Source organism: Pelophylax lessonae (genome assembly GCF_965119305.1).
Source record: "Pelophylax lessonae genome assembly, contig: HAP1_SCAFFOLD_570, whole genome shotgun sequence".
Classification (NCBI taxonomy): Eukaryota; Metazoa; Chordata; class Amphibia; order Anura; family Ranidae; genus Pelophylax; species Pelophylax lessonae.
In genome coordinates, this window is record NW_028119775.1 from 61,606 (window position 1) to 77,216 (window position 15,611).

At 44.5% G+C, this 15,611-nt stretch overlaps 1 protein-coding gene across 1 annotated transcript in view; it reads left to right on the forward strand.

Moving 5' to 3' along the window:
* Nucleotides 1-9,097, forward strand: part of LOC309543982 (uncharacterized protein) — a gene marked incomplete at its 3' end in the record, with an annotated part of 38,771 nt that extends 29,674 nt beyond the window's left edge. The window contains exons 5-10 of the mRNA XM_082276385.1: nt 5,314-5,411; nt 5,501-5,728; nt 5,808-6,014; nt 6,137-6,278; nt 7,773-7,912; nt 8,444-9,097. Coding sequence (XP_082132511.1) covers nt 5,314-5,411; nt 5,501-5,728; nt 5,808-6,014; nt 6,137-6,278; nt 7,773-7,912; nt 8,444-9,097 — 1,469 coding nt within the window. The remainder of the gene's footprint in view (nt 1-5,313; nt 5,412-5,500; nt 5,729-5,807; nt 6,015-6,136; nt 6,279-7,772; nt 7,913-8,443) is intronic.
* Between the last annotated feature and the right edge of the window lie 6,514 nt (nt 9,098-15,611).

A 15,611-nucleotide genomic window follows, 5' to 3' on the forward strand; every position in this document is an offset into this window, starting at 1 on the left:
GAGAGACTCGGGAGAAGTCCTGGAGGTGGGAGGAGGTGTCAAAGGAACAAGAAAGCAGAAGATATTGGGAGGATCAAAGAGGATGATTTGGTTGGCATATTGAGACCATTTTAGTGGTATTGCTGGGGGCCGAGTTGTGAATGACTTTGTAAGTTACCGTTAGTATTTTTTATTTAAATTTGTTGGGTGAGTGGCAGCCAATGAAGGGATTGGCAGAGAGGGGTAGCAGATACTAAGTGGTTTGTAAGGTGGAGGAGTCTGGCAGCAAAATTCATGAGGGACTGAAGGGGGGATAGCCTATGTAAAGGTAAGACAATGAGGAGGGAGTTGCAGTGGTCAAGGTGAGAGATAACCAGGTAATAGGGATGGGCAAATGGTTTGGGATGGTCATAAGTTTGGCTTGAACATCGTCTGTTTGGGTGTTCGCCCAACACCAGAAATTTCTGTGTGCGTGTTTTTCTTTGTTTTTTTCTTTTTTTTCATGTTTGATACTATCAATGCAATTATTATTTTTTTAATTATTTATTTATTTTTTTACAAAATTTCGTTTTCATAGGAGCAGTGATTTTAATTAATGCTTACAATGAAAAGAAAAAGAAAAATTCCTTTAAATATAGTGCCTGGGGAGTCCCCTTATTCTGCCTGTAAAGTGGTGTATCTGTACTGTGTTTAGAACCTGCTGCAGCAAAACTGACATTTATAAAGAAAACAAAATATGACATTTAAATTGATTTTCCCAGCCATTGTCGGCAATGGAAATAAAAAATAAAAATAAAAACAGTGTGGGGGTTCCCCCCGGTCCATACCAGGCCCTTTGAAATCCCCACAATCATTCTCGGTGACTTCAACATCCCAGTTACTACAAACGCTTCTGTTACTTCTACATTTTTTAGTCTAATCTCCTCATTTGGCCTGAAGCAATGGATACACAATGGATAGAGGCTTCTACTCACTCTGGTGGCAACACCCTCAGCCTTGTATTCTCTCACCTATGCACTCCATGCAACCTCTCCAACAATCCTCTCCCTCTCTCTAAACACCACTAGGGATGGGCGAGCGGTTTGGACTGAGCATAACTTCAGCCTGAAATGGCCCCTTCAGATGTTTGCCAAAACACCCAAATTTTCTGTGTGCTCTGCGTTTCTTCTATTTATTTTACTATTTATATCCTGCCGAGCGCACAGTCAATAGGTTGTTAAGAAGCGAGGCTGGGAAACCGGCCAGGGCGTCCTTAACAACAAATGAGTCCTCAGCTGTCAGCGGGCTCTCCCGCAGACAGCTGAATGTAAAAAAATTATTGTTGGCATAGAAAATAAAAAATGGGGAAAAAAATGGCGTGGGGTCCCCACCGTCTACACCAGGTCCCATCCATACAAGGCCCAAAAAAGGCTGCATGCTTGGATAAGGGTCTGGTAAAAATAAAGACATGAGGCAGTTTTTGATAGTTCCTTTATTAAAAAAAATAAAATAAAAAAACAATGTCCCCTGATGCAGATCCATCATCAATCACAACGACCGCTGCACCGCCGACCCAAAAAAAGAAAAAAAAAAAAAAAAACCTCTGCCCACAAAGAAGGCTGACTGTCGAATGTCTGCTCTGCTGGGTGAAAGTTTTTAAATAGGTAATGGACAGAGCCACCTGGTGATGTCACCTGGTGGCCCTGCCCCTTATGATGTCACCGATCCAGCATGCACCAGTTAGTTACATCACAAGGGGGGCAGGCCACTAGATGATGTCACCAGGTGGCCCTGCTCCTTACCTTTTTAAGAACTGTTAGACTGTAATTCCTTGAGGGTGGAGTGTTTTCTTTTTTGGGGTCCAGAGGTGAAGTGGGTGTCATGACTGACGACGGATCTCCATTGGAGGACATTGTTTTTTTGATTTTTCTAGTAGAAAGAATTGTGAAAAATGGTCTCATAGCCTCATTTATTCTTACAATGTACCCCAAACTCATTCACACAGGGGGACGGGATCTGGGGGCCCCCTTGTTAAAGGGGGCTTCATGATTCTGATAAGCCCCCTGCATGCAGGCCCCTGCACCCACAGGCCAAGGTTTTGGGGAAGAGGCCCTTGTCCCTATCAACATAGGACAAGGTGCTTTGGGGCACATCCCCCATGTTGAGGGTATGTAGCCTGGTATGATTCAGGAGGGGCACTCGTCCGCCCCCCCCCCCCCTTTCCTGGCCTGCCAGGCTGCATGCTCGGATAAGGGTCAGGTATAGATTTTGGGGGACCTCATGCCATTTGTTTTTTAAATTTTGGCATGGAGTTCCCCTTAAAATTCATGCCAGACCCAAAGGGCCTGGTATGGATTTTGGGGGACCCCACACCGATTTTTCCCCGATTTTCTTCTTGCCGGCAATTTTTTTTTCTACATTCTGCTGTCATCTGGGAAGCCCACTGACAGCTCATGACTCATTCCTTGTTAAGGACGCAGTGGCCGGCTTCCCGGTTTCGCTTCCTAACAACCTATTGACTGTGCGCTCGGCGGGATGTAAATAGTAAAAAAAATGAAAACACAGAGCACACAGAAAATTCGGGTGATTGGTGAAGTTATCCTCGGCCCAAACCGCTCGCCCATCCCTAGTGGTGTTTAGAGGGAGGGAGAGGATTGTTGAGAGGATACATGGAGGGCATCGGTGGGGGAATACAAGGGTGAGGGTGTTGCCACCAGAGTGAGTAGAAGCCTCAACCCATTGTGTATCCATTTCTTCAGGCCCAATTAGGAGGTTAGACTGAGAAGTTTGGAAGTTTGGAAGTGTTCATAGTAACAGGGATGTTGAAGTCTCTGAGAATGATTGTGGGGATTTCAGAAGAGAGAAAGTAGGGCAGCCAGGCAGAGAAGTCATCAAGGAAAGTTAATACCAATCCAGCTTCAAATGATGAGAGGGAGGAGAGTGGAGAACCTGGAAGGTGATCTGTGAGGATAGGAGGATTCCCACTCCACCTCCCTTGTGTTCCCCAGGTCTAGATTTACACCTACTTCATTCATCTTATGGTGTTTATCAACAAATGAAGTAAACTGATCCATGTGCAAATTCATATACAACATAAAGTGTTTGTGCTCAAGATACTGTTCCCTGCAGATCTACTGCTTCCACTTTGCACCTACTTCATTAATCTTATAATATTTTCTATAAAGTAAAAATCTGTGCAAATTCATGTAATCATACAATATTGTGTACTCAATATTGTGTTCTCGCAAGTCCACTGCTTCCTCTTTGCATCCATTTCAATTATTTTATTTTGCTCAATAAAACTCCACAAATTAATGAAAAGTTGATAAGGTGTGAAAGTTCTCTGTGCTCCAAACTGTGCCAGCTGTAGTGTAGCCACGCCTTCTTCCACCTCTTACACACGTGATGGTGAGGGCGCCCCCTTAGTAGTGCTTCCCCACTCACCAGAGCAATATGACTCCCAGCTTTTCAGCAACCAGAGTCACAAACATCCTTCACACTCTCCTCACCTCCGATGGCAAAGGAACTGGATCCTCCTCGCTCACTCCTGCAAGTCTGCTGCGCTTTCTGTCAGTCTCCCTCCTAGACTCGGCTTCCTCCTCCGACCGCTGTTCCAGCAGGAGCTCCGCCTCTTCACACTCAGGGAGGAGAGAAAGGGGAAGGATATACAGTACACACACACAGCACAAGGCCGTGTTCACACTACCAGACGGTTCTCAGGGCTGCAGTTCCTCTGAGCTCCACAAGGTGGTGATCTCACCTCTACCCAGACAGGAAGTCTCTATGGAATACAGACAGGAAGTCTATGGAATACAGACAGGAAGTGATGTTAGGTAAAGAGGACATTCCATAGAACGTAGAGGGAAGACACTGCAGGATCTGGCAGCAGAGGAGGTAATAAGTAGATTAACCCCTTCAAGGGGATCAGTTGATGATTAATATATCTTGCTTCCAAAGCTGACCACACATGGATGGACATGTGACCGATCCCTGCTAAACCAGCTGAATTTCCATGTATCTATGGTCACCTCCCCTCCCCCTTATCTCCTTCATTATGTAAGTCATGCTGAGATAATCTCCCATTGGCTGAGCAATATTCTCATTTGTCTCTGAGCTCCTTCTTGCTATTCCTCGTCCTGCCTGTTGTTTCCTTGGATTGATTTTCTGTGTAGTGACCCCGGCTTCATCTCTTGGATGCGCTCGTCTGTTGCTTGTCCTGACCTTTATCCTGATTCCTGGATCTCCTCCTCATCTCTCCTCCATATCCTCTTACACAGCTTTTCTCCACACCTGCAGTGACCCTGGGGGTGGAAACTTGGCACCAGCATGCAGCAAAATCCATCCCCACCATTAGGAGCTCTGGAGAAAATTGTCTGCTATTTACACTCCGTTCCTCCACACGTCACCTGCTCACATGAGAGATTACTTTCACACATTCCTGACAGATCTCTGTATGGTAAAGGTCAAAGTTCACTCTTCATTTTAGAAGAAGTGGGAGGCACCCGGGAACAATGATTTGGTTTGCACAGGATCCTCATATAGAGAACCCCTCAAATCTCCCCATCTAAATGTCCCTCCATCCAGAGTCTATATGTCCTATGACATCACACTGACCTCACAGCTCCTCCCCCCAATGTCCCTCCATCTGGCTTTTTTTTTCTCATGCTCTGAGGATGTGGGCGGACCCTTGGCATCCTCACTAGCAAAGTGGGACTGTTGGTCCTGCGTTGTATGTAATGATGTCAGAATGCCTGCAACAAGCTTTTACCCTGCGTAGTGTGGGGGTCCTGTGTTGGTAAATTATACCTCAGTCTGAGGTGGGGCTTTAATCAAATGGAAACCCGAATGGTGAGGTGAGGAGGATTCTGGGAATTTCATTTGATTTTACTATTTGTGTTCAGATCTAGAGTTTTCCTCCTGTGAAGTCTGGAGATCATATGACCATCACATTGCCTCCACCTCCCTCCCTAATAGAATAGGGAAATACAAAGAAGATTCTAGAAGTCACCAGAGAGATCATCGAGGAGAGGTGAGGGGTGCTGGGAATTCTGGGACATTATCCAGTAACAGACAAGGGATGTGTCTGGATGGTGACTGTATCATTGTGTGTGTCAGGTTCCTATAAGGTGTCAGGATGTCACTGTCTATTTCTCCATGGAGGAGTGGGAGTATTTAGAAGGACACAAGGATCTCTACAAGGACGTCATGATGGAGAATCAGCCGCACCTCACATCACCGGGTAAGAGGAGACTTTATTGTAAAGGAGAGAGCAGTACGGAGGATCCACCTAGATCCCCCATCATCTGATAAACACATAGAAACAATGTATTCAGTCAGTGTGTGTGTTTCCTACAGATGGATCCAGTAATGGGAACCCACCAGAGAGATGTCCCCGTCCTCTGTATTCCCGGGATTCCACACAGGAAGGTCACACCATCCCTCACCATCATCAGGTAGATGAGGAACAATCACTGATAGTATCATTAGGATCTGTACATTATCTGCATTGTTACCATTGATGTCATTTTTATTATATATTCAGAGTGGAAACCTGAGAGATTCTAAAGTTGAGGTTAAAGAAGAGATAAAAGAGGAGGATGATGAGGATGGGGTGATGGAGGAGTCAGAGATTCTAAAAGAACACAAAGATCTGTACCAGGACACCATGGTGGAGTCATCCAGCTACAGAAACCCACCAGAGAGATGTCCCCGTCCTCTGTATTCCCGGGATTCCACACAGGAAGGTCAAACCAACCCCCACCATCATCAGGTAGATGAGTGACAATTATTGGTAGTTCTGATTTATATACAGTATATTTGTTACAATGAATGTTTTATTTTATATTCAGAGTGGAAACCTCAGGGATGATAATATTGATGTTAAAGAAGAGTATAAAGAGGAGGATGAGGAGTATGGAGTGATGGAGGAGTTTTCAGAAGGACACAAGGATATGATGGAGCCACCTAATACCAGGAACCCACCAGAGAGATGTCCCCGTCCTCTGTATTCCCGGGATTCCACACAGGAAGGTCACACCATCCCTCACTGTTACAAGGTCAGTGAGACAGAGATTATAAAACACAGACTCATGGAGACAATGTGTGGATTTTTATGTGATGTCACAATAATAAATCTTATAACCTACAGATGATATTCTCTCTCATTTTCTTGGTTTAGAGTGGAGATCCAATCGATATAAAATTTGAGATTAAAGCAGAAGAAGAAGAGAAGTATGTGTGGGATGATCAGCAGTCTATGGAGGAGGATGGAATAACGGGGACATTTATAGAGGAGGACACTCCTACAGAGATCAGCACAGGTGGGTCATTAACACTAAATACATTCCTCCACCCATACTGCTCACTGATTGGTCCAGAGTTTATGTCACTGGTGCATGCTGGGGGAGGAAATAAATATCTGGGACAGGTCATGTGCTCGCTCTCTTCCCCTGGGATGAGGTGTAGGGAGGGGCTGCTGGATGGAGCTCTGCTGTTAGGTCCATTAGCCTGTTTTGGGGCCTAACATGTGCTGAAGTGGTTGTGAAGTTGTCCTGCCTGGTCTGGAGGAAGCTGTGCCAAGGAGGAGACCCAGGGGAGGCCCCTTGCTGGAGAGATCCATGAAGAAGGCCGGTCTCTAAGGAGGGCCTGGGGACTCACTTGGAGGACGCACTGAAATTTGGGAATGTGCTTACAGTGTTGCTTAGTCGGCTTATAGGTTCTGACACTGTGAGAGTAGACATTGATCTGCAGAGTCTGTAAGTGATCTGCCATGGTATCTGAAACCCCCATCCCCCCAACCCTCACCTCCTGAACCATTCTGCAATAACACTTTAAAAAGACAAAAGTGAGTGGCGCCCAATAACCTTTCATGGTCCCGGTATTTATGCCATGGATTCAGCCCTGGGGTGAACGGCTAGCCTGCCCCTGGCTTTTGCAGGAGTTATCCTGTCTTTTGAATGTCAGAGGGATTCTACATTCATATTACACATTACATCCTCCTGACCCCTGCACTATATACTCTATGTTGTACATTACATAGCAGATTTCTGTTATCTCCCCTCTATCCACTGCTATATATACACATAATATGGATTCTCTTTTGATACACCCATTTCCTACCAGCTGGACATGTTATATCTGATGATTTGATTGGAGGACAGACTTTTACATGGTGATAATAATGTGATAACATCCTCCAACTTTGGAGCCTTAAACAGAAAGTGATAATGAGGGAGGAGTCAGTAACCCAATGATGGTGGTCTTCATCTTGGTTGCTCTCCCCCCATCCTCACTCTCTGACCTCTGGTGGGGCTCAGCCCCGCTGTTATTCATGACTAAATCATGGACTAAATAAGGAAGTGCGGGACTTCTTGTGTTGGGAAGATGGCAATGAGTGATAGAGGGGGAGGGGACACTCGTCCTATAATCCCCTCATCACTGTCACTCCTATAAAAGACAGTTCTCGTTGTTTCCTCACTCTCTGACTAAGGTCCATGAATAAAGAAATGAACTGGTAGGAGATCAGAGGACCCATTTACTAGTTACAGGCAATGGTAGATAGTGAGTAGGTGTCCCACACATAAAGCCGTGGCCTGGCGTAAGTCCAGACTGAGACTGCCATTTACTATCATACAACAGGTCTTCACTTGATGTGTGGCTCCTGGGACACCTAGTGACCCTCTACCATTTACTAGTTACCTTGAGGGGGGAATTGTAAGATCCTCAGAGACAAAGCTGCCTGATGTGGGCGGAGTCCTGGTTTAGGGGAACCAATCTGCTGATGTCCAGTAATAATCTTTTTATTTCTATTTTAGTACATGGACGGGAGATGAGGAAAACCTCAGAGGATTGGCTCACTTTGTCTCCAGACTGTAAAGTAGAAGATGAGGACATCACACAGTATAGTCCAGTAGAAAATCTGGCTTCCTCAAATGTCCATCCGGCACCACACAGTGTAGATGGACCATCGTATTCCTCTTATCCTGAGGAACCTCAGACTGTGAGGGAGGGTGCCGGACCATCGTACTCCTCTTATCCTGAGGAACCTCAGACTGTGAGGGACAGTGCCGGACCATCGTATTCCTCTTATCCTGAGTTGCCTCAGACTGTGAGGGACAGTGCCGGACCATCGTATTCCTATTATCCTGAGGAACCTCAGACTGCTAGGGACGGTGTTGTCCTTACAACAGATAAGAGGTTCTCCTGTACTGAGTGCGGGAAGTGTTTCCGTTTAAAATGCCAACTTAATGTGCATAAAAGATCTCACACTGGTGAGAAGCCATATTCCTGTCCTGAGTGCGGGAAATGTTTTGCAGACAAGTCCAATTTTTCCAGACATCAGAGATCGCACAATGGTGATAAGCCGTATTCCTGTCCTGAGTGCGGGAAATGCTTTTCATTGCAGTCCCATCTTTCCACACATCAGAGATGGCACATTGGTGAGAAGCCATATTCCTGTCCTGAGTGCGGGAAATGTTTTGCACAGAAGTCCGTTCTTTCCAAACATCAGAGATTGCACACTGGTGAGAAACTGTATTCCTGTCCTGAGTGCTGGAAATGTTTTACACAGAAGTCCACTCTTTCCATGCATCAGAGATTGCACACTGGTGAGAAGCCGTATTCCTGTCCTGAGTGCGGGAAATGTTTTGCACAGACGTCCGCTCTTTCCAAACATCAGAGATCGCACACTGGTGAGAAGCCGTATTCCTGTCCTGAGTGCGGGAAATGTTTTGCACAGAAGTCCACTCTTTCCTCACATCAGAGATCGCACACTGGTGAGAAGCCGTATTCCTGTCCTGAGTGTGGGAAATGTTTTTCAGAGAAGTCCACTCTTTCCTCACATCAGAGATTGCACACTGGTGAGAAGCCGTATTCCTGTCCTGAGTGCGGGAAATGTTTTTCAGTGAAGTCCAAGCTTTCCATACATCAGAGATTGCACACTGGTGAGAAGCCGTATTCCTGTCCTGAGTGCGGGAAATGCTTTTCAGATAAGTCCAATTTTTCCAAACATCAGAGATTCCACAAGGGTGAGAAGCCGTATTCCTGTCCCGAGTGCGGGAAATGTTTTTCACAGAAGTCCAATCTTTACACACATCAGAGAGCTCACACGGGGGAGAAGCCACTTTCTTGTCCTGAGTGAGGGAAATGTTTTTCACAGAATTCCCATCTTTCCAAACATAAAATATCTCACACAGGGCAGAAGCCATATTCCTGTCCTGAGTGAGGGAATTGTTCCTTACTGAAGTCCTGTCTTCCTGTACAGATTATTTTTATTAGGATTTTTTTAAAATTACAAACAGTCGAAAATGCAAACACGTTGTGTAACTGTACTAAAGTCAAGGTTACAAAAAAAAAAATCAAACCAAGATACATAACATAGGGTAATGGCAGTCAACATTAGAACATAGTGTCACGCAATTGAGTGTGGAGATTAGGAATCCTACAGGCCTGTGGGGAGATAGATACCTGCTCTGGAGCGGGGCGGAATCGGGAGGGGTTCACATGAAATGGGAAAGAAGTAGAGATGCGGAGATCGATAAGGAGGGGGGTTTACACCCAGGACACCCCCCAAGGGGAACTCACTGTGTCCTAAGGGCACGCCTCCCTCCCCCCCTCAACCCCCGGTCTCCCCTTCCGATTCCTCTCCCTCCATCAATGTGTTAGACAGTAATCATTAAGTTATACATTTACCCAGATTGGCCATTCTCTTTCACATTTGGAGATAGACAGATCAGCCAGTGTTAATAGTCTCTCATAAGAGTGGTTGTCGTGCACCAGGGACACCAAGTCAGCAAAAGTTGGGGTATGAACAGATTTCCAGTGTCGCAGGAGAATTTGGCGGGTGGCTAAAAGAATATGGGAGACCACAGTCCTGTGCCACAGGGGGAATTTGTTGATATCTAGATGTAGGATGGCTAGAGAAGGGTCCGGTTTAGTTATGATCCCCGTAATTGTGGAAATGAGTGCAAACACCTGATCCCAAAGTTTGCTCAGTTTTGGACACAACCAGAGGGAGTGAAAAGGGGTGCCCACCTGTCTGCATCCCCTCCAGCAGTTGGGCGAGTGTGCGGGTGACATTTTGGATAGACGATAGGGAGTATAGTACCAGCAGTTTTCTATTTTGATCGCAAGCTCCCAGTGTGTGGAGCAACGCGAGCTCACGACAACTGTTCGCAAGACATTTTTCCAGTCAGCAAGATCGAAAGTCCGGCCTAGGTCAGAGTCCCATTTCACCATGGGGGGATTTGTTGGTTGTAAGGTTAAGTTGTAGAAGGTTATACAGCCGTGAGATATGACCTTTTTTTGGGGAGGAAGGTGGGAGCATGAGATCTTTCAGTTCCTCATGCACCGTGAAATGTGGTAGGGAATGTGATGTAAGGAAATGCAGGATGCTAAGACAAGAGAAGCGGGCCAGAGGCATGAGGAGATGGCTGTCCAATAGTTCCGCTAGTGATTTGACACGGCCATCGGATAGCAAATCGGTTACATATGAGATGCCTGAGGAGCATAGGATACAGGTGTTCAGGTTAGGGAGAAGATGGAGAAATATGTCTATGTCAATTTTGTGTGTTAAAGAGGTACCCCCTCTTTAACACACAAGGCATTAGGGTATTGAATTTCCTCCATGCTAAAAGTGATGCTGTTATGGTGGGGGGTCTGTGTTTCAGTGTCAGAGGTGTCCACTGGTCTGCTAAGAGTAGTAGAGGTAAATTTTTCCCAGGGGTCAGGGAGGTTTCCAGGTCTACCCAGCCAGGTATGTTGGTGGTGGAGAACCAGTGTCTAGATTGTTCCATCACTGCCGCCCAGTAATAATTGTGGCGATCTGGCAATCCAGCACCTCCCAACGAACTGTGGAGGGAGAGGATTCGATGGGCACATATGGCTGATCTTCATAGTGTAAGAAACAGTTGATAAGGAGATCAGAGATGATCAGAGACATGATACCAGAAAAACTATCAGCGCAAACCAAAATATAACACAAAACTAATGTGTGTGAATATAGTGTGGAAAAATATATCCTCAAGTGTGTAAATGCTAATCCGGCAGCAAACACCAATCGTGTTCACAAATCACAAACCATACAAATAATACAAAAATGTGCTGCGCCAGAAATCACACAAATAAAACAGTGATATTATGTGATAATAATAGATGAAAAACAGTTCATAAGGCACATAATCGTGCTAGTGCTCCAATCTCCAAAAGTCCCAGTGTTCAACTGAAATGTGATCCAATCGTGATAAACAACGAATATTGTGAACACCGTTTAGTAAATCCCTCCACCAGACAGATAAGCCTCTCACCTTCCCATCAGACCCAAATGGGCCAGCAATCACATAACATGGATAATGGATTTCCAGGAAAGGGCCTCTCTACTGTGTAGCTCCAGGGATTCCAAGATATATGTGGGGATAAGAATGGGACAAAATCTAGTGCTCTCCGTATATATATATATATATATATAAATCGGCTTTATTGAAGAGAATAAACAAACTCACATTTGCAGGGCACTCAGCCGTGCCTGCTTTGCTGACATGTAGTGTAGATAGTGCTCCGGAGAAACGATCTGCGTCGGCCACGCACGCTCCGCCCCCCCTATACGCGTTACGTCGAGCGTGATGCTCCTTTGACTTAACCCCTACCGAGGAAGTCAAAGGAGCATCACGCTCGACGAATGTGAGTTTGTTTATTCTCTTCAATAAAGCTGATTTATATATATATATATATATATATATATATATATATATATACGGAGAGCACTAGATTTTGTCCCATTCTTATCCCCACATATATCTTGGAATCCCTGGAGCTACACAGTAGAGAGGCCCTTTCCTGGAAATCCATTATCCATGTTATGTGATTGCTAGCCCATTTGGGTCTGATGGGAAGGTGAGAGGCTTATCTGTCTGGTGGAGGGATTCACTAAACGGTGTTCACAATATTCGTTGTTTATCACGATTGGATCACATTTCAGTTGAACACTGGGACTTTTGGAGATTGGAGCACTAGCACGATTATGTGCCTTATGAACTGTTTTTCATCTATTATTATCACATATGATCAGAGACATGGATGAAGTGTTGTACCGTGTTGGCTTTTCATTGGCTGAGTAAATTTTGGGGTGTAGAGTGGTAAGTAGAGCCGTGAAATTAAGGAATCACCTTCAGAATGTCTTGCTTGTCTGTGTGACGGTTACTGATAATGATATAGCGGGTTACAGAGCTAGAAGCTGTGAGATCCCATATATCTTTATCAGTAAACTTTACACAGACAAGACAGAAATTCTGAAGTTGATGTCCTTCATTTCAAGGCTCTACTTACCAGTGGTGACCCGGAAGCGTGTCTCTCTGTCTTCAGTCCATCCTTCTCCCATCCCCCAACAGGAGGGAAGGAGAACTCAGAGATAAACTAGGTGAGAACTTCTTTCCTTTGCTCCTGTGTGGGTTTGGGTGGCTTGGCGGAGTGCGGCACGAGAGGTAACACCGCTTGTCTTTATATTTCTACATATCTTGTCTGGGTGGAGGTTATTGGTTGGAAAATATTTATACTGTTTGATTTTCTGTTTTCCCTTTGAAGGGAGATATTATGTGTGGTTTGATGAAGTGATTGGCTCAATAGTTACCACTTCACTTACATGTTTAGTTTTTATAAAATAGATGAACAAATATGACAAGCATTCATTCATCTATGACAAATGTTGTTTTAATTTGATTTCATTCAGTGATTTCCTATGATCATTGGGTCCATCTAGTGGTCATAATGCGGTATTGAACTATTTTTCCTGATTGAGGTATTTTGGAACTAATACCTCATTATGGCCACTAGTTGGAGCTGACGATTATAGGAAATCACTGTGTTTATTAGAATACAGCCAGAATTCGTCACGGCTGGACACATGCTTGTCACACTCACCCAACATATTCTTTGCATAGAGCCCTTAGTTTCCTATGTCGGGGGGGGGGGGGGAGGGGGGTCATACAAATACCTGAGATCACACCCATGTATTTATGAGTACTGTACACATTGAAGGACATAAATACCAGAGCTGTGTTTGCATTATTTTTGCACACATGGTAAAATGCAGCTTTTGGGCCTGAAGATTAGATAAAACCCCCAAACATATATTTTCTGAAAGCAGAGGCCCTGGAGAATAAAATGGTGGTAATTGTTAAGGTGTTCCTCGTACACAAATGTCACCTTCATATCCAGTTTTATTTTTTCCTTTCCCCCATTTTCTATGGTGTGATCTTTTCTACAATACTTTGTTATAATAATGTAACACGTTGTGTATTGTATTGTACACAAATTATTACCGATTCCGCCTCCACATTCCAGACAAGTCATTTTCCTGACCAATTGGATTTCTTTCTTTACTGTTTTATTCATTTTTTTGCACTCTTGTTAAAATTAAAATTAGAATAAAAAATATATTGAACAAAAAAAATTGTGTGTCGGTGCAATGATGACAAGCTTCAGTATCCAGAAACGGCTGGTAGGTGACACTTCCATATACAGCCCAAGGAAGTGACAAGAAGCCCCTAGGAACCTTTGGAGGAACCCTGGCTGAGAGAGGCTGGACTAGGCAGTCATATATTATTATTATACAGGATTTATAAAGCGCCAACAGTTTGCACATGCTCTACAATGTTAGGGCAAACAGTACAATTACAATAAAATTCAATACAGGAGGAATTGGAGGGTCCTGCTCTTTAGAGCTTACAATCTAGGAGGGAGGGTCAAGTGATACAAAAAGTAATAACTGTGGGGGATGGGCTGATGGAGAAAATAAAGTACAGTTGTTAAGTGGGGGGCAGAATAGGCATTTCTGAAGAGATGAATTTTCAGGGGTAGAGAGTTCCACAGGATCGGAGAGACTCGGGAGAAGTCCTGGAGGTGGGAGGAGGTGACAAGGGAACTAGAAAGCAGAAGATATTGGGAGGATCAAAGAGGATGATTTAGTTGGCATACTGAGACCAGGTTAGTGGTGTAGCTTGGGCCGAGTTGTGGATGGCTTTGTAAGTTAACGTTCGTATTTTTAATTTAAATTTGTTGGGTGAGTGGCAGCCAATGGAAGGATTGGCAGAGAGGGGTAGCAGATGCTGAGTGGTTTGTAAGGTGGAGGAGTCTGGCAGGAGCATTCATGAGGGACTGGAGGCGGGATAGCCAATGTAAAGGTAAGCCAATGAGGAGGGATTTGCAGTAGTCAAGGCGAGAGATAACAGGGAGTAGGGAATGGCAAATGATTTGGGACGGGCATAAGTTCGGCTTGAACTCCGTCTGTTTGGGTGTACACCCAACACCAGAAATTTCTGTGTGCGTGTTTTTCTTTTTTATTATTTTTTCATGTTTGCAATTTTTTTTTGTACAAAATATCATTTTTAACGAAGCAGTGATTTTAATTAATGCTTAAAATGAAAAAAAAAAATCCTTTAATTATAGTGCCTGGGGGTCCCCTTAGTCTGCCTGTAAAGTGGTGTATCTGTACTGTGTATAGAACCTGCTGCAGCAAAACTGACATTTATAAATAAAAAAAAAATATGACATTTAAATTGATTTTCCCAGCCATTGTTGGCAATAGAAATAAAAAATAAAAATAATAACAGTGTGGGGGTCCCCCTCAGTCCATACCAGGCCCTTTGAAATCCCCACAATCATTCTTGGTGACTTCAACATCCCAGTTACTACAAACACTTCTGTTACTTCTACATTTTTTAGTCTAATCTCCTCATTTGGCCTGAAGCAATGGATACACAATGGATAGAGGCTTCTACTCACTCTGGTGACAACACCCTCAGAGTTGTATTCCCCCACCTATGCACTCCATGCATCCTCTCCAACAATCCTCTCCCTCCCTCTAAACACCACTAGGGATGGCGAATGGTTTGGACCGAGCATAACTTCAGCCTGAAATGGCCCCTTCGGGTGTTCGCCAAACACCCAAATTTTCTGTGTGCTCTGCGTTTCTTCTATTTATTTTACTATTTACATCCATTTACCAACAAATGAGTCCTCAGCTCTCAGCGGGCTTCCCCGCAAACAGCTGAATGTAAAAAAAATAATTGTTGGCCAAGAAAATAAAAAATGGGGAAAAAAATGGCGTGGGGTCCCCACCGTCTATACCACGCCCCATCCATACCAGGCCCAAAAAAGGCTGCATGCTTGGATAAGGGTCTGGTATAGATTTTGATTCGAAACCACAGGTCAATTTTCTTTTAAAAAATGGCATATCTTCCCCCCAAAATCCATACCAGACCCTTATACAAGCACACAGCCTGGCAGGCCAGGACAGGGGTGAGGAAAAGCGAGTGCCCCCCAAACCATACCAGGCCACATGCCCTCAACATGGGGGTGTGCTTTGGGTTAGGAGGTATCTGCAGGGGGCTTATCGGAATCTGGAAGCCCCCTTGAAAAAGGGGGCCCCCAGATCCTGGCCCTCATTTACCAAAAAAATGTCAAAAATAAAGACATGATCCAATTTTTGACAGTTCCTTTATAAAAAAAATAAAATAAAAAAACAACGTCCCCTGATGTAGATCCATCGTCAATCACAATGACCGCTGCACCGCCGAGCCAAAAAGAGAAACAAATACCCTCCGCCCACGAGGAAGGCTGACTCTCGAATGCTTGCTCCGCTGGGTGACAGTTTTTAAATA